Source organism: Pollachius pollachius (assembly GCF_949987615.1).
Source record: "Pollachius pollachius genome assembly, chromosome: 1".
NCBI classification, from domain to species: Eukaryota; Metazoa; Chordata; class Actinopteri; order Gadiformes; family Gadidae; genus Pollachius; species Pollachius pollachius.
Genome location: NC_136934.1, coordinates 5229424 through 5252421, shown reverse-complemented (window position 1 = coordinate 5252421; position 22998 = coordinate 5229424). Strand labels below are relative to the sequence as shown.

At 47.6% G+C, this 22998-nt stretch overlaps 1 protein-coding gene across 1 annotated transcript in view; it reads right to left on the bottom strand.

The window, feature by feature from the left end:
- Positions 1-3693: 3693 nt before the first annotated feature.
- The window catches only part of LOC307086397 (GDNF family receptor alpha-2-like), a gene marked incomplete at its 3' end in the record, with an annotated part of 59265 nt that continues 39960 nt past the window's right edge, over positions 3694-22998 (bottom strand). Inside the window, exons 5-8 of the mRNA XM_079751591.1 lie at positions 20675-20787; positions 17315-17455; positions 11224-11393; positions 3694-3834 (exon numbers count right to left, since the gene is read on the bottom strand). Coding sequence (XP_079607717.1) covers positions 3694-3834; positions 11224-11393; positions 17315-17455; positions 20675-20787 — 565 coding nt within the window. The remainder of the gene's footprint in view (positions 3835-11223; positions 11394-17314; positions 17456-20674; positions 20788-22998) is intronic.

Sequence of the window (22998 nt, the reverse complement as noted above, 5' to 3'; positions counted from 1 at the left end):
AGTTATTGAGCTGGGCGAGCCATTTATATTTTGCACGGCGCGGAACATCAGAACGTTTGGCTGGCGGGAGCGGCGGCGCCGAGACAGACTCGCTCACATGCCCCCGAGAAAAAACACACGATTTGGAATATATTCCATCAGTACATTACCGCAGCTTGGAGCCCCCACCATGTCCCCAACACCCCCGCCCCCCTGAGAAAACCCTTCAGCCCGCACGCTGTCCCCTGTGCTGCGCTGACCTCCGAACCCCTTCTGCGTACATGCTCCACTCGCGTCGTTCCCTGTTGTGTTGTGAAGCAGCGGGTCTCATTTAAAATAAACAACCCCGTCTCCGTCTCCGTCCCCACTCCCTACCGTCACCTCTCACTCGCCCCGAGAAGAGGGGGGTGGGGGGGAGGGGCACAGATTATTTGCATTCCCCACGCGTCAGAAGTTCTTCACTTATCATATCTACTTTGTTGCTCTTGGTTCTTCTCTTGCTCGCCGAAGAGAGGAGGCAGTGTCAGAGTCCAGAAGGTTCTTGCTGAAACGTCAGCAGCACGCTGACCAAGTCAGAGCTTGATTTATTTGAGGAAAGAGAAGACGGCGTTTGTCGACGGGACAGCTGTGTGTACACTGACCACGGAACCAGCGTGCTTCTGGTCGTAACTTTCCGAGATTTATTAGCTTTCTGTTGAAACTTTCCCAGATTTGGCAGCTGGTGAAGTACAAACAGTGCGGTCGCAGGCTTATTCCTCTTCACTCTGCGATGGCTCTTAGCGTTGTGGTCATTTTTAATAATGTTTATTTTAGGAAGGGGAGAAAGGCCAAAAAGACAGTTAACAGTTGAGATTTGAAACCAAATTTAATGTACGAAAACTTTGGCATGTATTCAGCATTTGGCCTGATTTGTAGGAATCACAGTCAATTCAAGACTGCACACTCTCATCAAATTGAGTGAGTTGATGGTTATATAACGTTATGTACTGTGAGATTCATGTACCAAAGTCGCCAGCCTTTTCTTTTTGTTGCTTAAGTGCGTTCTGCAGATGTCGACTGCACTCCATCCGGATACAATATAATACTACAATAGAGGCAGGACTCCAAAGCACAGGGTAGATCTGTAATCTACTCGAATCACTGCTGCGGATATCAAACATATGCATGTATATATCGGTATTAACATTGCTAGTAAAGTGATGCATAACAAAACTCATACCACATACGGCACACAAATCACAGTTTGTGTCCACTTTGCTGCTCTAGGTAGCTTCTGCAGGGATTGATTAATACCAGGCATATTCTTCCATCCATTTCTCCATCCTTGGGTTAATTCAGAGCAATTGGTTCCCAGCGTTTGAAAGTTTGGAACGATAAATGATGTATAAGAACCGTGACATTGCCTCGAAGAGTAGCATACCAAGTATTTATACAGGTCTAGTCTTCTCTCCAAAGATTCTGATTTCTGTATTTTTTTTATTTTCACAACATGCTCTTGAAGGTAAAAGGAAGATGTGTTCATCTTTCCGAACACTTGGCAATGACCGTGAACGTCTCAATATTCTGTCAAAATAATATTTATATTTTAGCGATAACAATTCCTGTCTTACACAGAGTTGGAATATCTTTACACATGTCATGTCACAGCATCTCTGAGCAATTGTCAACATTCAACGTGTCACATGTTCTGTTAGTGTGTCCCAATGCAAAATAAATATGTATTTAACTACGAACGCCTCAATCTGCCAGGGGGAGAGCCGCTGAACAAAATGGCTGTTTATACATCCTGCTTTGTTCCTCTCTCGCCGATTTTTGTTTGGTTTTCCCAGCGACCGCAAACACTGAACAGCGTCTCTAATGAGAGACATACTGACACCTTGTTTAGATCTCCGCTCCGGTGTTTCTGTTATGTCTGTCACTTAAAAAAGAAAAGCCTACAGAAAGTGTTTAGATCTGATCCCAGAGGAGCGGCAGCCGGTAAACCGGCGTCTTAACCGGCCCACGCCGCGAGGAGCTCCGCGCTCACGATTCTGCGACTGCACGCCTTCGGACCCTGACTGCTGCGGCTCCAGCAGTCGCCTTGCTGCCCGCAATGAGCGCTTTGCTTCGGAGCGTAAACACGTAGTAGCCGTCGGCCTACGCACAAATGGAGCCATCCGAGGAACAGTAAACTAATTAGCATGGAGGACGCTGAAAGAGTTTCACATTACCTCAGGAGGGAGAGAATCGAGCTACGTTTTGTAAATAAGGATGCATTTCTAACAAGCTTTGTTGAAATACTGACTATTTATCGGCAAGTTTGGCTTGGGAACCCATCGGTTTGATGTTATTGTTGCGGTGTGGTGGTTGTAGGGATTAGGGGGATATTCTGTAGGTTGAAACCTTAACCCGCACGTGTAATCAAACCGGGACAATTGTCAACATTGATGAAGCCCCTTAGCTCTCTGAGGGCAGTAAATAAAAAAAACCTGTCTGTTATGTCATCGTGTGGCTGAAGCGATCTCTCCTCCTGAACATTAACCGTGAAGTGCTCGAAGGGGACTCTCCAGAGGTACTCAAACACAGGTTATGGCTTTTCCAAGCAATTAGCGCTCGTTTAATTTCATCCCGGAATACATTCTTTGTGGTTCCAACCTTCATGGACAAATAGAAACGCAGATAATGAAGGCTCTGGATAGAGCCCAATCACTCATCCGTAATACTGTCACATGACACACGGCAATGTCCATTAAAGTACGGCAGATAACATTAGTTTCAATGAAAGAAAAAAAATCAAAACAAACAAAAATGTTTTTTTTATCTATGTACAGGGACATAAAATATACACAGTTGCGGGTGGCCTTATAGCGCTCTCGCCCGCCAAATATGAACACAAGGGACACCTCCATGAGAACCATTAACTGATATCGCGCCCTTTTACATTTATTTTTCAAATCCTGCTGAAAAAATAAAATGTTAGCCCAGACCCGAATGAGCCAAACCACGGTTAGAGAGTATGATCACGGATACTATACCGACACGGAGAACAAGGAGTAGGCTTTACATTTGAGAGTTTACGTTAGTGTTTAAGAGACAGAATTTAATTCAATGCAATTTTCGTCGAGATTCCGATTCAAGATGAAAAAAGTGCTTCTAATAGCCGGAGTACTTCATCCCGCGTCCGTCCCCCCCCTCACACTGTTAGTCCTAATTCTCTCCCTCTACTTTTTTTTTTTACACTATACAATACACTCTCCATCCTCTCTTCCCCTAATTATTAATTGATCCCCTCCCCTCCCATCACTGCCTCTTCTGGCGCAGCGAGAGTGCAGTGGTGGGGGGCTGCCCTGCTATTGGGGGCCCCCTCCACAGTCAGAGGGCTATAGTCTCAAGGCTTTCAGTCTCAGGGGGAAGCCCCCCCCCCCCCCGGGGGTCCAATCCCAGCCCCCCTGTGTCCTCAGACTCCGCCTCCTCCTGCGCATTGTTTATTTTTTTACCGACATGCCCTCACGGAAACACAAAAAGAAATGAGTAGATTACGTTGGTTTGGGGTTTGTTTTTTTGATTGGGTCTCAAAATGTCCTCTTCTGCTATACCTTCACCTCCCTTGACCTGCGTCCGTCCTCTCCTTCCATCGCTTTTGTTTGTCGTCAGTGGTTGTAATATTCCTTCATCAATGGCCACCACCGCTCGCCCTCCTCTTCGTCAACCCCCCCCCCCCCCCCGCCGGCCACTCTATACGGCCTGCAGCAGGACGAGGGCCAAGACAAGGCCTGGGACCAGTGCCCAGGGGCCCCTCAGACTGGCTGAGCCGTCGCCGGGCTGCTCCTGCGGCCGGATCAGACCACCGTAACCACTGACGGGCTCCAGGGGAGACTGGGGGAGAGAGAGAGAGGGAGGGAGAGGGAGAAAGGGAGATAGAGGGAGAGAGAGAGAGAGGGGGAGGGAGAGGGAGAGAGAGAGAGAGAGAAACAGACAGAGACAGACAGAGAGAGAGAGAGAGGGAGGGAGAGGGAGAGAGAGAGAGAGAGAGAGAGAAACAGACAGAGACAGACAGAGAGAGAGTGAAAAAACGCAAGAGAGAGACAGAGAAAGACAGGGAAAGAGAGAGAGGGAGGGAGAGAGAGAGAGAGAAAGACAGGGAGAGAAAGAGAGACAGAGCGAGAGAGGGAGAGCGAGGGACAGAGAGAGAGAGAACAGAGAGAGAGAGCGAAAGAGAGAGAGAAACAGAGCGAGAGAGAAAGAGAGACAGAGATAGGGAGAGCAAGAGAGAGGGCGAGAGAGAGACAGAGAAAGAGACAGAGAGAGAGAGACAGAGAGAGAGCAGACATGTAAAAACGTTAGTACCATAAAATTCTAAAACTATGGACGTAGCGGCCGTCCGTTGGTCTACACAAAACCGCTACCAAGACTTGGGTTTTGGTTTATGGGCGCCGCTATTGTGCCACTATTGTTAGAAATCTGTTGCAACCGGCAGTATAAATGATCCATATTTGGCACATTGAGGGTGGGATTGAATATCCTCCCTCGTCTATGGCAGAAACCTTTCAATGAAATAAAACCGTACAACGGGACCTCTCAAAATAAATAACATGATGGAAGTGAAACGAGCAACTGAGAACCTAACCGAAACAAAGCAAAAAACACATTAGTCTTGTATTACAAGAATGAAATCACAATTTTCCCATGAAGTTCACCAACAGGCGTTGGCGGCTGCCACTTTGTAAGCACTGACTCAGGCCACTTATGTCCATCACTGGCCTGCCCTGTGGGGGGCAGAGAGCAGGTGGAGGAGGGAGGGAGGGAGGTGGAGGTGGAGGTGGGAGAGAGGGAGGTATGGAGGTGGAGGAGGGAGAGAGGGAGGTATGGAGGTGGAGGAGGGAGGGAGGTGGAGGTGGAGGTGGGAGAGAGGGAGGTATGGAGGTGGAGGAGGGAGGTATGGAGGTGGAGGAGGGAGGTATGGAGGTGGAGGAGGGAGGGAGGGAGATGGAGGTGGGAGAGAGGGAGGTATGGAGGTGGAGGAGGGAGGTATGGAGGTGGAGGAGGGAGGTATGGAGGTGGAGGAGGGAGGGAGGGAGATGGAGGTGGGAGAGAGGGAGGTATGGAGGTGGAGGAGGGAGGGAGGGAGGTGGAGGTGGGAGAGAGGGAGGTATGGAGGTGGAGGTGAGAGGTATGGAGGTGGAGGAGGGAGGGAGGGAGATGGAGGTGGGAGAGAGGGAGGTGGAGGAGGGAGAGAGGGAGGGCATGGCCGGGTTGGAGGGTAATGTTCGCTAAAGGTACAAAATGACTCAGATTGAGTGGTAGAGGCACAATTATATACATAATTATATCATATATTCGGAGTATGTGGAGACTGAAATATATTTTTATATTTTTTGTGATGCACCCCACTCCAAATCGATGTCAATTATGTTTTAATTATGAGTCCCTGCTGTCAAATTAGTATGCTTTTTTGATGAGTTGGCAACGTAAACTATATCTTCTGCAAAGAGGCTTTTTCTATTCATCTTTAAGCATGTGCCAACAAGTTCTTAAAGCCACCGTCGTAGACGACACACTTTAATTGCAACAACATCTGAAACAGCAACGCACACACTCAGGGTGGGACATGACTCTTCCTCAGCAATACTCTCAGACACGACAACACGACACAACACGTCCCGTTAGGTTAAGTTTTCGCTCATGGTGCGGATTCTCGACGAATATTCCTATTCTCAGATTCAGGGATCCTATTCAGGGATCCAAAATTTTTCAGTCTCTCACTAAATAAGAAACGCCAGCGAGAGATCACACCCTTCTGGAAGTCCAGTCACTGGCAGCCATGAGAATAACAACGCTAAACACCATAATGTCCCTAATAAGTTCTTCCCATAAAATCCTACGCATTTTCGATTTGAACTTAATTTCTTTCTCTTCATTTGTGCCATTCAAAAAAAATTGCATTTGCCTCCTAGCAGAATGTACCTGAATGTGCAGAGGCACCCTTTTCCGATCGAGCAGAGCAAAAACGGGCACAACATGATGAACATGAACTACTTTCTCCTCCTCCTCCGCAGTCCTTTACCTCATCTGTACGACGGTAACCTTTGGCGAGACTGCACTTTGGTCCATAGTTCTGTACACAGCTGAATAAACACCTTGTCTGATGTTATCAGGCATAACCTCATCTACCAACACAGGAAGCCAATGGAGTGAAAGAATAAATTATGACATTTAAAATTGTATTGGAGTAGGTAGAGAGAGAGAGGGGGGGGGAGAGAGAGAGAGAGAAAGAGAGAGACAGAGAGAGAGAGAGAGAGAGAGAGAGAGAGAGGGCGCGAGAGAGAGGGAGGGAGAGAGAGAGAGAGGGAGAGAGAGAGGGGGGAGAGAGAGAGAGAGAGAGGGAGAGAGAGAGAGGGGGAAGAGAGAGAGAGAGAGGGGGAGAGAGAGAGAGAAAAAAAGAGAGAGAGAGAGGGAGAGAGAAAAATAGAGCGAGCAGGAGAGATATGTTTGAAGAGGGAGAGAGGGATGGAAGACATAGACTTGTGGTTTCACATAGTCGTAACAGTGAATGGGTTAAATGAGAGTTGCCAAAAAAAAAGCTTTGGCTAGCTTGACAATGCACCAAACACATCCGCGACTAAAAGCCAATTAATTAGCGGGGGCAGTGATGCGTGGCAGCAGCCTGTTGACATGGGTCCAGATCTCGGGCTGAAGCCAATATCCACACACAAACACGCAAACCCACACAAAAATCTACACAAACACTTGTGCATTAACATACACACATGGCTGTTGCCTGTCTGCATGCACACGCATGCACACGCACGCACAAAAACACAAGACACACAAACAAACACGTTAACATACACCAGCGCAAACATAGCAAATTCATCCATAAGTATATGGGCTGTTACCAATGTAGTTACACTGTTAAGCACAGATTTATTCTCAAATTACATGTTCGAGAGAATGTAGAACAGCACATGAAAAAATAATTGCGAAGACTAAAAAACGAAGACTAATTGGCCAACTGTCCTGTTAGTCCTCCACACAATAGGGGGCAGCATATTGTTCACTTCTTCTTCATCCTCTCATGTTGGATGAGCAAAGCATCCATCAAGTAGTATGATAAGATGCTATTGCTGATTGCAAGCTGGACTAGTTGCCAACTTGAGTAAATATCTCTGCAACACAATACATAGACATCTTTTACCGAACGTCAAAACACTTATTTCTGTTGATAATTGTAGTTCATTTTTGAATGTTTAAAATGAGTAATCTTGCATGTTGCACCTTTAAGTTGTGGGCTGCAGGTGCATTGCATGCTAGGCTGGGCAATTGGGGTAAACCAGCCAGAGTAAGCCAAATTGTGAAAGTATCCAACCGGAAAAATCCCACCACTCCCTTCAGTCCTCTCTCCAAAGCCAATCCCCCAAAAACATGTGGCTAGCTCGCTAGCTTTAGCAGGAGGTCTGCCTAGCCTTGACCCAGCCGGTCATGTCCAATGAGGGAATGGGCAGAGGCTGTGCAGGTAGCCAGTGAGGTAGTGAACAGACTGGAAGCCCTTCCAATCATTTCATTTGGGCTGAATGAAATGTTCGGCGGTCATATTACAGGGCTGGGAGCGTTTGTTTTATTGATCGCCGTCAGGATGTAAAGAGAATTTCAACAAATATGACAGAAAATGCTTCTAAAATAAATTGCCTACCCTAGCTTTAATGTGAAGAAGGTGTCTTGATATATCTTTTATGTTTTCGTATTGATTAAAGCAACATGAAAGCAATTGAGCGGCGCTTCCCAGGGCTGGCTATTGAGTAACCCTGGGTTACGCACTTTTTGTCCACAATCAATTCTATTTAATTGAGCTGAAAATCAACACCTTCTCCTTGCTACTCCTGGTAACTCAGCTAGCCTTCTTTAACATGTGTGTAGGTAAGTAGAGACATAAGTGGAGGAGGAGGAGGGGGCAGAGGAGGAGGAGGAGGAGGGGGGGGAGGAGGAGGAAGAGGATCAGGAGGATCAGGAGGAGGAGGAGGAGGAGGAGGAGGCAGAGGAGGAAGAGGAGGAGTAGTAGAAGGAGGCAGAGGACAAGGAGGAGGAGGTGGAGGAAGAGGAGGAGTATGATGAGGCGGAGGCGGGGCAGGGCCATTACGCTTGCTTACATACTTTAGACAATTAACAAACAAACTTCAGAAGCACTGTAAACGAACAAGGCTCATCAGCTCTTCTATCCTTTTTTCTCAAGAGAAAGGCCATTACAATGCGAGTCACCAAGCCGTACTTTAATCTGATAGGCTCTCCCGCTGAGCCACTGTGGGAATATCGACGGAGAGGTGGTTGTGTGTGTGTGTACATGGTAATTTCCGAACGCTGCAGAAAAATAAGCATGGCATGAAGTGGAACGGCGCTCGGATCTCCATACATCAGCGTGCACCGTGAGCGAAGGAGTGATTCACCTTCTGAATTCACTAATCATCCGCGGCCCCGACCGGGGCGGGCGTGTGTCTACCCAACGAGGAAACCCAAAGCGGGCATTTTAGTGACATTTCCAAAAAGCTATGCATGGGAATGCAGTCGGGAAAAGTGACTGTGGTGGTGCTAATATATTAACAAGAGAGGGGTTGCAGGTCAGACAATAATAAGACTCTTTGTTTCAGGGGGTTCTGCTGCAGTTTCCCCCGGTATTGCGAACGGCCACAATTATATTACATATTACGATTCAATATTTTACTGTCCGTTTCGTTTTAATAGACATGCATATTTATTGGCTGTAAACAGTGTATGTATTAGTTCATATAGTCTTAGGTAAGTACCGTCTCACTGGTTCATTTATGGACTGTTATTGTGTTATGTAATATCTGCCCGACTTTATATGAGTGTTTGTTTATGGCTGTGTGTGAGTGTAGCAGTGTGTGTGTTTGTGCGTGTGTGGAAGTAAGAATCTCTGATTGTGTGTGAGAAAGTTAATGTGTGTGTGTGTGTGTGTGTGTAGTTGTGCGAATGTCCGTGTTTGTGTCGTGTTTGTTTGTGTGCTTTTATGTGCATGGTCATCTCTGTGTGAGTGTGTACATGTTTGTGTGTATGTAGGTGTATGTAGGTGTTTGCGTGTATGTAGGTGTGTGTGTGTGTGTGTGTGTGTGTGTGTGTGTGTGTGTGTGTGTAGATGTTTGTGTGCATATACGTAGGTGTGTGTGTGTGTGTTTGTGTGTATGTTGTTGTTTCTGTGTGTGTAGGTGTGTGTGTGTGTTTCTGTGTGTGTGTGTCTGTGTGTGTGTGTGTGTGTGTGTGTGTGTGTGTGTGTGTGTGTGTGTGTGCGTGTGTAGGAGGGAGGGTTCCATGTTCCTCATGTGATGCACAGCCCCAGACAGTGGTCTGCCTGAGACCCGCACCACAACAGCTCTTCCCTCAGTGTATCCGCCGTGGAACTTTGACAAGTTTTAATTGCTGAGCCTCGTTGCCGGAGAGCAGAGGACTGCCCAAAATGTCCCCGCTGGCTCCTTCTCTAATTATAAACTTCCTGCTTGAGTAATCACATGTCTTATTGCTTCCTAATTACCATTTTTACAATAAATTAAACACCATGCCATGGTGAGAGTGGCACAGAGCAGCACATCAATACTGTCATAAAGACACCCATTTGGAGACAGCCATGGCATCTTCTGTTTTTACCTCTCTCTACTTCTCCCTCTTCTCTGCCTTTTCTTTTCTGGCTCTCTTGTCTTCCTCTCTCTCTCCCTTTTCTCTCCCTGCTCATGCTCTGTCTAACTCACCCTTGCGCTGGCTCACTCTTTCTTTAATACCTAGCCCACCGAACATACACACTGTTATTGTTATCAGCTTTGCCTGCTCATTACTCCTAGCCTTCTTCCCTGTTTTTTTTTTTAAGGATTTAATTTGCTGTCTCCTCCACAATAAGGGCGTCTTTATTCAGGACAATGCAGCAGTGCCTCTAGGGTGGAAGGTGGCCATTAAATACCCACAGAGAGCTGAGCTGTTCACAACATGATGTCTTAATGGGAGTGATCATAATGTACTGGGAATGTGTGTTATGACAATCGGGGTGCACGAGAGATGATGCATTTTCATAATAACCCGGAAAAACACGATATTCAGACAGGATGTTCATGCGCACCTGCTGCAACGGACAATACACGCACAAAGAAGATTGCGTTTATGAGTGTAACCACGCAGACATTTTGGATTTATGGTACAGGCAATGGAGGGGAACGGGCGGGATGTGGGAGGGCGATGTAGGTCCGGGTGGATGGACTAATTATGCAATATGCTTCTGTCATGTTTTCTGGAGCAGAAGGATGATAAATTGGAAGTCTATTAAAAGACAAAGCCACATGCAGGAGCGCTGATGTTCCCCCTATCTGCGGCAGACAGTGCAGCTAGTTCAATCAAGGATATCCTGCCGACTTCAGAGTTGTCGGCAGAGTGGGGAACAGGCCTTGGGTCAGTGCTTAAGAACCTCTGATCCAGATTAACCCCCATCCCCACACACCCCCCAACCATTCACACACACACACACACACACACACACACACACACACACACACACACACACACACACACACACACACACACACACACACACACACACACATGTGCCACAACAACCACCACCACCACTCTGCTTCCTTTAATCTTTCATTCAGGCAGAAGAAAACGTAACTTGAAATTCTTCCACAGAATGTCGTCACCTTCGGTTGTAGACTAAACAGTTTAATCGCGAGGCGTCTCTTCCAGCGCACCAATTTCCTTAACAAGCGTGTCGATTAAATGTGTGTATGTCTGTTTGTGTGTGTGTGTGGGTGTGTGTGTGTGTGTGTATACATCCGAAAGGGGTTGTGTTTGTGTGTGTGTGTGTGTGAAACAGAAAGTTATCTGTGTACCTAGCGATTTCGGAAATTGTACCAATCAGTCGCTCGTGTAAGCCGAGTAAGGATGCCGCGCTAGTTAGCTCTATTCTAACTTTGAACAGAAAATTGTTGGAGAAGGATTGTAAATGGCCGTTGGTTTGTTTGCCGTTGGTAATGGGATTTCCTCAGACCGCCGTAGCGCCGGCAACACAGGATGTGTAACGGCACCAACACATCCCGTTCAGCATGTTGATTACCTCTCCTCTTTAGAATGACGAATGAATCCACCCCCACAAATAAAAAAAATAAAAAAAAGATCCAAAATAAACCCAACAAATCCTAAACAAACAACCTAGTACACGATTGGTTGATTCATTGAACGCTGCTTTAACTCCCGTAGCACTAGCCGCCGCCGTACCTTGCCCAGGGCGTCCTCTCCTGGCTGGACGTCGTTGGGGATGTAGTGGGGCTCCGAGCTGCTCGTTGACCCATCAGGCCCGGGCCTCGCTGTCGCCGAGGGCCCCGGGATAGAGCCCTCTTTGTTCTGCGCACTGTCCGCCTCGTAACCAAAGGCCTGGATGGCATTTCCTGTAGAGACAGAGATATAAAGGTTTTTTTTTTCCTCTTGCTTGCGCTTATTCGATACAGCGCCAGCAAGACGAAGCCGACAAGCAGACAGCTTTAAGTCAGCGTTCTGGTCGCCTGCCCAATCTCATGGCTTGGGGAGGGTGGTAGTGGGAGGATGGGTGGGGGGGGGGGGGGGGGGGGGGGGGGGGGGGGGGGAGGAAGGGAGGGGGGGAGGGAGGGAGGGGGGGAGGCAAGGAGTAGACGGAGTCAGTGTTTCTGCTTCGTCACCCATAGAGTGTTTACACCGAGCTCATTACCAACAGCAATCAGATATTTTAGTTTTGCAACCCATTACTCAGGAGGTCATCGAAGGTCTGCTTAGGAGAAATATTTAAACAGCCCAGCGCTCGCAAGGCGAGTTATCCTGACTTGTAGCATGTTACGATGCATTACACCTATGATAGGGGGGTATGTATGTATTTACCATTTGACAAGAGCCTATCAAATCAAGGCGATGTGGAAAGTCAACGGAATGTATATATAAATCCAAATATTTGAACCTGGATTTGAAAGAGAGAAGAAAGAGGCAGGGAGTGTTTGAGTGGTGGTCGCCACCATTGTGCTCATTAACCTAGTGGGAGATGTTTATGCATGAATGCATCGGGCCTCTGCATAAATGCATGTTTGGGTCTGCAGTGATGTGATGAATCCCAGTACACTCGGTAGGTCTTCTGCCAGCAACGGTGGACAGATGCACCTTTTTATCACTTAAAACACAATCCTTGTTTCTCTTGGTTCAGAGAGTATATGTGTGTGTGTGTGTGTGTGTGTGTGTGGGGGTGTGGGTGTGTGTGTGTGTGTGTGTGTGTGTGTGTGTGTGTGTGTGTGAACGAAAAAGCACAGCAAGTAATTGCTTAGCAACCACCTCCATTATAAGGTCAGTGTGAAGGGACGACTTTGAATAGATTTACGTGGCTGATCAAATTCGAACCGTTCCCAAACCTTTTTTTCCTCAAACAGCAGCAGAAATGGTCGTGTCTGAAACCTGCATGCGGTAATTGCTTGTATTCACACAATTAGTTTCCTACGCAGCGGAGGAAACATGCCTACATGTGTTACACACACCCGTATACGCTCACTTTCTCACACACACACAGCGACGATTGTGTGGTGTATAAACATAACAACTTAAATCCTACATTTATACTCACCTGGCCAAACCGCGCGCAACACACACACCAAAGAGGGCAAGATAAAGCGATTATCTTTTCAGATTCTATAATCCTACTTGTGGTATATCGGTGGGTAACCGTCAGTTACACACAAACACAAACACAACACCACCCCGGAAACAATGAAATCCCAGAGCGCGCACACGTATCTCCTTACAGCAGCGGCGTCTCCGCACGGCTCCGCACAACGGTGAGCGTTGGCGGGGGAGAACGGGCGCCGCTGAGCCGATCAGAGGCCGTGGGACGTGGCATCGTCAAGGTACGGCGCGCCCCCCCCCCCCCCCCCCCCCCCCCGGTGGACATAACAAATCAAATGAGTGCTGCAGGGCCTACTGAGGATATTTTACTGCACTCAAATGCTTCGGCGAGTGATTAAGCTCATCGCCCGCGGCAGTCCTACTTCTTTCAGAATCACCCTGGACGGGTATCCTTTCACCCCTCGGCGGCGCTTCCAGCGGCCGCACTGCCGCCAGACATGGGGCCCGGGAGACGTGTGTGTGTGTGTGTGTGTGTGAGCGTGCGCGTCTGTATTTGCATGGAGACGCATAGATGAGGAACTTCCTGTGGTGTCGTTCTCCATCAACGTACGATCGTTGAAACGCAACACAACCATTCGGACACGCTCCCTCGCGCGCACACACACACACACACACACGCACACACACACACGCACACACACACACAATCCGAGCTGTAAAGTGAGCCGTTATTTTGCTTCTACTTTTAAAGTGACATTGGAGATTTCGATGTAAACAGTATAGAAACTGCAGAGCACAGGAGAAGGGGATTGTAAGAAAGGAGAAGGAAAGAAAGGCAGAACAACGAAAATCATTGCAGGTGGTATCATTGCAATAATAGCATTTATGGGGGGCTATATATATTACTCTGTAGTACGATCTAGCTTAGGGTACTTTAAAAGGAGAAAGTGTGTGTGTGTATCCTCCTCCCCTTGCCTGCTGGTGAAGAAAGGAGCACTCCATCTACGGTGGTTTATCTCTGGTTTCCCTTGACTGCAGAGAGGAGATGCTGCATTTTGTGTTATTTTTCACAACGCCTCTTCAGCTCCAAGCCTCATCCCTCATCCTGCACACTCAGCTAAAACAGCAGCCATGGCTCAGTGTTGAAAAGAAGGGCTTCTGAGCACGTTATCCACACAATGGAACATGTTACAGGCAACGGTGACTTGTAGTGCTGATGACACTGCATGCTCTGCCACCGAAGAGCTTCTGGTGTTTCAGTGATAGAGTGCGGGGCCGTGTTAGAGGTAATTGTTTTAAAAGAATCCCAGGCTGAATCCCAAAAGCCAGATTGTAGTAGCAGCAGCAGCAATGTGGACGTGGCGAGATTTGCAAAGGTTTAAAGAGGCAGTGAACCCAAACCCGTTAAGATTTTTTCCAACGTGGTAATACGATTGTCGACAGAGCAATCTATAATGTTTTTCATCGCTACTAAAATAATACCGTAGTTGAGATAAAACAGGAGTAAAAACGCATGTTTTTACCGGTCCGTGCCAACCAGTTTGTCAACGCTCCACTCGGGAACGCCTCGGCCACGGGAACGCCTTCGACGTTCCCGTGGCACGTCACGACCACGGGACACCGGCGGCGAGGTGTGTGTGGTCGTGTGAAGCTCCGTTCTTGGTGGCGGTCGATGAAAATGATGATGATGGCCACGTACAAGAGAGGGTTAAGTATCTCGGACACTTATAACACCTTCGGTGTGGGTTGCATTTCATCAACAACATGTCTCATTATATCGCTCAACTACCTCGACAGTACTAGGAAAGTACCACAACGTGTCGTGGGTCGTAACCATGGGGATATCACACCTCCCCTCATTCCAAAAAAGCAAAAAAGCACAAAACACTTTTTTTTTTTATCTGGAGGTGTTTGATTCCAAGTTGAAACAGTGGGTTCAGTTACACTTTAACCAATTACCAGGAAGTGTATAATACAAGTCATTAACGTGGCTTGCCACTTAACAGCTATTGTTGAATTAAAATACTTTGATTGTTCCTGTTATCAGTACATCATCATTGGTATATGAAGTATTATTAATATGTCACAAAAATGCAAAGATATTTCTGCATGATATATTATGATTTCTGTAAGATACGAATATTTTACATTTCGTATTGCAAATTTAGTCAATAATTTGCTCAAAGTCATCAAGTCTTTGCCCCTACATTTAATTGTTTTTTTTATTACTCATATACTCATCATCCTTCCCAGCAACTCAGAAATTAGCAACGTTAAGAATTACTTCCAGTCTGTAAAGCTAAAGCTTGCATAAACAGTGGAAAACAGCAGGCATAATTTCCCTGGAACGTGTAAAACTACGCATCACACAAATGGAAATAAGTAAATTTAATGAGTTACACACATGTACACACACACACACACATGCCTATGCATGTGTGTGTGTGTACATGTGTGTATGCTTGTGTGTGTGTGTGTGTGCGTGCCTCTTTCTTTTTGTGAAGGCATGCATGTGTGTTTGTCTATGTGTGTGTGTACATGTACACGTTTGTGTTTGCGCTTGTGCGTTTGTGTGTGTGCATGCATGCATGAATGCGTGTGTGTTTGTGTGTCTGAGTGCGTGTTTATGTGCTTGTGTGTGTGTGTTTTTGTGCAGGCTTGCATGCAGGCTTGCGTGTGTGTGTGTGTGTGTGTGTGTGTGTGTATCTGTGCATGTGCCGTATGAAACTGCAGCAGGTCGCTTGTTAGCAGTTTCCACCTCTTTAGAAGAAAACTGTGGATATAGCTACCGAAAGACCGGAAAACTTTTGCCTGAGGGGAGTTTGATAACAACTAATGTAACAGAGTCCTTATCTAAAATCCAACCAATCCATGTGCTGGAAATCAGGGGGGGGACAGACGGACAGACGGCCGGGACGGACAGATCCACTGCTGATTGACCTCATCCCAACACCCAAACTAGACGTTTACAGCTGAGCATGAGATGTACCCGGTAATGGCCGCGTAAAAAAGCCAGAGCCATGATTGCTGGCGGCAGGTGGAGCAACCCGATGTACCCGATGTTCCAGCCCCCTGCTGGGGCTCCGTAAGACGGTGCTGCCCAGGCGTGGGGGGGGGGGGGGGTGTACTCTGCCCTTATTGGATCCCTTACAACCAGGCTCTTGTGGTCCGCCAGGCAGATTGTTGGGCAAAATCAAAGTTTGTTTGTGTGTGAAACCCGAGTGGAGAGAAAACAGTTTCTCACAGAGTCTGGAGGTCAAAGCTCCCTCTCTCCGGGGTCGGGTTGCTGCACGCTGTCGTTTTATTTGTGGGGTTTTCTCTAGGCTGCTAAAGTAGCCCTAAAAATGTTTTACTGTATGTTTGTGTTCTGGGTTTCTGTTGTTGGAGCAGCCATGTAACACTCATAGATTGACTGTTAAGGATGCATTTATTTTGCGCTTTTCTAACGAGTGGTCACTCAAAGCGCTTTACAATATTGTCTAACATTCACCCATTTCATGCACACATTCACACACCGACGGTGGTGTCAGCCACACAAGGTGACAGCCAGCTCGTCTGGAGCAGTTAGGGTGAGGTGCCTCGCCCAGGGACACCTCGACACTCTGCTAGGAGGAGCCGGGGATCGAATTAGCAACCTTCCGGTTACCAGCCAACCCGCTCTACCCCCTGAGCCCCATGCCACCCCTGACATGGACAAGATTTATTTTTTCTCCATGTTTGTGCAGATCTTGCCGGTGGGGAGTTGGCGAGCGAGGTTAAGAAATGACGCTTTCCTCAAAATGCCAGAACATTTAATTGCAACTTAATCAGTGAGCGAGCTTCCGAGGAAATGTTGTACTACATCATCTCGGAGAGCCGGCGTCCTCAAGGCTTCCAATCTAAATATTTATCCATCCGCTGCCACCAGTCATTTATAGCTCACATATGTGATCCACATCACATCCTGCACCGTGTTTCTCCACACCTTTCAATGCCTCTTATTCACAGAAACACACGCACACACACACAAACGCACACATAGCAACACACACACAAACACACGCACGACGAAAACAGGAACATATGGTCACACATACACACACACAAACACACAAACACGCACACAAACACTAACGCACACATACGAATACTCAAACACCCCCATGCACAAACACACACACACACACACACACAAACATCAACACAAACACACACACACACACACAAAAACATCAACATGCACACACATACACAAAAACCCACATACACACACACGCACACATATACACATATAAATATCCACATGCACACACAAACACACACACACGCACACACACACACACACTAACTTGTACTGCAGCACCAGGAACTCGCAGCCCTAACACCACCATGCATGCATCAATAACACTCCCCCCCACCCCCCACCACTAGCACCACCACCACCAGCACCACCAGCACCACCAGCACAGTTATCTCTTTAGGGAACTACAAGACATCCAAGAACAGAATCCCAACATAAATCATTAAAGATTCACCAGATCAAAGTTCACACTCGCTCGCTCTCTAACGCTCCTCTTCCGCGGGCTGGCTGGCGCTCGCTACTGGCGGCGCACGCACGCACACACATGCGTGCACGCACACACACACACACCCACACAAACACACACACACTCGCGCCCTCATCAATATTACAGCCGTGAGGCGCATTACAGATGCATGCAGTGTGTAGTCGGCGCGCGTCAGTGCAGCTCACTTAGACACGTATTGTCGGTGAAGTCCCGCAGGAAGTTCCCACATTCTTCCTCCTGGTTGCCGCTGCCTCTGCAGCTGCACCACGGGGAGACGGTCCAGTTGGAGTAGCTGCTGTCCACGTAGTTTGGAGTCATCTCCGTCCCTGTGAGGGAATCACAGCATAGACACACACACACACACACGCACACACACACACACACACACACACACACACACACACACACACACACACAGACACACCCCCACAGACACACACACAGACACACACACACACACACACACACACACACACACACAGACACACACACACAGACAGACACACACACAGACACACACACACACACACACAGACAGACACACATACACAGACAGACACACACAGACACACACACATACACAGACACACACACACACAGACAGACACACATACACAGACACACACACACAGACACACACACACACACACACAGACAGACACACATACACAGACACACATACACACACACACACACACACACACATACAGACACACACACACAGACACACACACACAGACACAGACACACACAGACACACACACATAGACACACCCAGACAGACACACATACACAGACACACACACACACAGACAGACACACACACACAGACACACACACAGACACACACAAACAGACACACACACACATTCCGACACACACACACACACACAGACAGACACACATACACACACACACACAGACACACACACACACAGACACACACAGACAGACACACACACACATTCCGACACACACACACACACACACACACACACACACACACACACACAGACACGCACACACCAACACAAACAGACACACAGACACACACACACACACACACCAACACAGACAGACACACACACACCCACACACACACATACACATTCCGACACACACACACACACACACACATACACACACACACACATTCTGACACATACATACACACACGCACATACACAAATACATTCCGACACATACATACACACACACAGACACACACAAAAGTCAACATACACATACCAAACACAACTATACATTAGCAGCCCAGTTATAGGTCACTAATGGGTAATAATGGAGTACATCTGTTGCAGACAGTATGGTGTTCGGACACTGGGATGTTAGTCATGGGAACAGGGTCAGTCCATTTGAGGTTTATGGGAAGGGGAAGCATTTTATAATAGTCTATTTTAATCGTGAAGAGTCCATTACATTATGAATAGTTTGCAAAGCAGGTTGTTTTGATAAGTGTACTGTACGGGTGTATAACACTACTGTGCCCGCGCCATAATGTTGTCCCTAAGACCTCGTTGGACAGGAGCCTGGATCTGAGGCGTGCATACATAACTTTCTAATATTTATTCATAAAGCCGAGCCAGTGATTTATATGTAAACCCCGGAGCCCAAGCTCCAAAAGTTAAAGATGCATCTTGCATCCCACACACGATTCAATACAGCTTCTGAATTGACAAGCTAGCAGATTTAAATGACCTATTGTCCCAATTAACTCATTATTATCTCATCCAAACCTTGTTTCCACTTAAACGACTCACTCCAGGACAGTCCCCGGAGAGATGAATCCTAACATTAATTAACATATCGGGCACATTTCCAGATCGTTTTTGTGTATTCCAAAGGCTGGTTTATTTGTTGCAATGCACGTACGCTATCCTGAATCTGTACTGGAATATAAACACTACTGAGATGTTTTCTTACAATATTGACTTTATTCCTTGGAGTGATCTGATCTGACAGTAGGCACACAAACACATTCACACACATACACCCAGAGCTACTTTACTAGTGTGGCATCAGCCTGGCTCCGTATGCTATCACATAACCACGTCTGTTGTTGCTAATGGACGGAATCATTGAATAGACGGCCTCATCGCTGTCTGCAAACTTCACTATTAAATCCCTGTTCTGTTTGGCCAACTTATTATTATATCAGACCGACAGACTTTGAGTGATTAAATGACTTGTTATCTCGTTTTAGACAGCTTAAACGAGTTCAGGAATCTCGTTAAGCAAAAATGCAAGCCGGTCAGACACCCGTGCGTCAGTTTTTAAATAGATATTAACGTAATAGAACTGTAGTGACTTTAAGTAATCTCAGCACGAGATGCGAGTTCATCATCATTCTGTCTCGAACGCCCGGGAGCTACGATCAGGGGGAACGGCGGCGAGGTGCTTTCTCCTTCCCGACGATCAGCGTTTGCGCATTTCAATTTTCAAACAGGTAAGTCATTTTATATTCCCTGTGCGTCCCCTGCAATCACTTGACCATGCAGACGCATCTCTAAGAAACTGATTATAAGGTCCGCTTGTGTGGAAAAAAAATGGGCTCGCAATTACTGCAGTGCTATATTTGAAGAACATTTGCTGGGAGCAAACAGATGGCCATCGATTGTTTTAATTAAGCCAACCTCAGTCCTATCCACACTGCTGGTAGGAGCCCCATAACCCCTGTGTAGGGGACGTCAGTCCAGGCAGAACGCAGTCTCTCTCTCTCTCTATCTCTCTCTCTCTCTCTCTTTCCCCCTTTCTCTTTCCCGCCCTCCCTCTCTTTATCTCTCTCCCCCTTTCTCTCTTTCCCTCCCTCCATCTCTCTCTCCATCTTTTCATCGCTCTCTCTCTCTCTCTCTCTCTCTCTCCCTCCCTCCCCCTCCCTCTCTCCCTCCCCTCTCTCTCTCTCTCTCTTTCTCCCTCCCTCCCTCCCCCTCCCTCTCTCCCTCCCCTCTCTCTCTCTCTCCCCCTCCCTCTCTCCCTCCCCTCTCTCTCTCTCCCTCCCCTCTCTCTCTCTCTCTCTCTCTCCCTCCCTCCCCCTCCCTCTCTCTCTCCCTCCCTCCCTCCCTCTCTCCAGCCCAGACAGAGATAAGTGTATCTGGAGTGCTCTCCTCTCTCCCTCCCCTGTGTCCCCGCTGCACAACTCTCCCCGTCTCCTTTTATCTCAGCATGGATCCCCCCCCCCAACCCCCCACTCACACATTTTGAGAAAATATTGGGTGGCTGGGGATTAACTGTGTTTTTCTGACGCATGTGTGCGTGCGCTCACGCACACACACACACACACACAGAAACGTGCGCACACTTATACAGTGTTCAACAGTGTTTCCCTACATGGACTCACAGAGACACAGACAGACAGACCCAGACATGAACGCACACGCACACACGCACGCGTGCAGACACTTATACACTGCTCAACAGTGTTTCCCCACATGGACTCACAGAGTGACAGACACACACACACACACACACACACACACACACACACACACACACACACACAGTTCACCCAGAGCCCCGGCGCTGCTGACCTATCAGCCGGGCGTATGACGCCAAGCAGGCCTGGTAATTGTCTTCGTTGGGACAGCTGCTCGCTGTGTGCTGGGTCACAATGCAGTTCATGTGGAAATCGGCCAGTCTTGACCTGTATGGGAAAGACACACACACACACACACACACACACACACACACACACACACACACACACACACACACACACACAGACACACAAACACACACACAAAGACAGACACACAGACACACACAAACACACAGGCAGTGAAAGGGGTTTTAGTCACCATGTAACATCTCGTTCTTTACGCAAAGATTCCTATCATTACCCATGACCCAGCCCTCCATTTCATAATCTTTCCCATGCCTGTTCTTTTTAAGTGTGCCATGCTTTTTTGGGCTGCTGGCAATTCAATTGAATTAAAGTCAAATGAATTCCCAGAACGACGTATGTGTGGTTACAGGGTGTCGCCCGCTGCTTCAGCAGGGCGGTGACGACGCATGAACCGTAGCGTGGTCGTCGATAGATACCATTAAAAAAAGTGTACATAATGAACATACCACCCCCGTATAAATAAACACGCAGGGCCACACTCTCAGGCACGCACACACACACACACACACACACACACACACACACACACACATATACACACGCACACACACACACACACCAAAACAAACGCAATCAAACACAAACGCACACTCACACACACGCACACACCCACACAGAAACAAACAAAACAAAGCAAACAACCACAAAAAAGACATTTGTAAGCATTGCATCTATTTCCTGGCACAGTGTTCCTGGAGGGGAACAGCTGCCAATAGTAACCAGCCTCAAACTGGTAAAGTATACACAACATCTGTTTCCACGCTGGCACAACAGGTGCCGTGAATAACAACCAGGTCTCCGACAACCTCCGGCAGCCAACCCTCCGTGCCCACCCCCCAGTCGGGGGTCCGCTCTATAGGAACATTACCACCATGGCTTTCTGTGTTTTAGGTTCTGCATGTGTGTGTGGTCCCCCCCCCCCCCCCCCCCACACACACACACACACACACACCGAACCCGGTCGCAAACGACCCCCCAAACGCGTTTGTTTTACCAGCAATAAAATTGAAGGAAGCTGATAAAAATAAAAGTATTCTTGTGTGTTTGTTTTTCTGATTTTGAGTTTTTTTTGTTTTTTTTTTTGGTGGTGGTGGAGGGGGGGGTTGTTTGGGTGTGTGTGTGTGATAAGAGCCTTAAGTCGGTGGGGGGCCCCCCGGGGCAGCATTGCTAATCCACTTAAGTAGGTTTATTGAGAGTAGCGTACGCTCAGCGGCTCTGTCTGCACCGCTCACATCAGCGCTGCCCAGTGCCCACTGGAACAAAGTGAATCACCAGTCATCCAGCATCTCTCTCTCTCTCTCCGTCTTAGTCACTCTCTCTGTCTCCCTTTCTCCGTTTATCTCTCTCTCTCCCTCTCTCCCCCCCCCCCCCTCTCTCCACCCCTCTCTCGCTCTCTCTCTCTCTCTCTCTCTCTCTCTCTCTCTCACTATCTCTCTCTCTCTCTCTCTCTGCCTCGGTCTGTCTCTCTCTCTCTACCATGTCTTATTCATGGTGACCTGGTCTGCCCGTCCTCCGCGGCTCCAGAGTTCAAAGGTAAAGCGTCAAGCTGCCGTGGGCGGCGGCCATGTTTTTGGAAGGAAAAACAACGCGGCACACACTAACAACTAACGACACACGCACACGCTCGTAAACAATACGCACACTGAAAAGATTTATCGTGCGTTAAGAAATATATCCATCTGTATTCACCCGTCCTTCTTCAATGAGGCCTATAACATTTGTATGGCAATGAAAACGTCTTGGGTGTTCAACTCTGTGGTTCAACCGTGGGAATTGAGCTGGGAAATGGCTACCTTAAGTCCCTGACTACCTTAAGTCACGGACTACCTTAAGTCACGGACTACCTTTAGTCCCCAACGACCTTAAGTCACGGGCTACCTTAAGTCACGGGCTGCCTTAAGTCCCGGGCTACCTTAAAGGGTAATTCCGGTGTAAAATGGATTTAGGATATGTTTTGTATGATAACGAATTGAAACGTTCGTTTTGGAGGACAAAAACCGCACATTGGCGCTTTCTTCAGTTGGCTGTTCAACTCGATAGGTAGATTGACAAACACAGAGATTGTGACATCCGTCAGCCAAAGCTGTGTTCGCCAATCTTCTTATTGAGTATTAAAAACAAAATGGCGTTGACGGGTGATCTACTGATGATATCGTGTGTATGAAATGTCCTTTTAAAGAAACAATCTGTACACTTACAAAGTTCTCAATGCCTCGTTTTATATGTTAA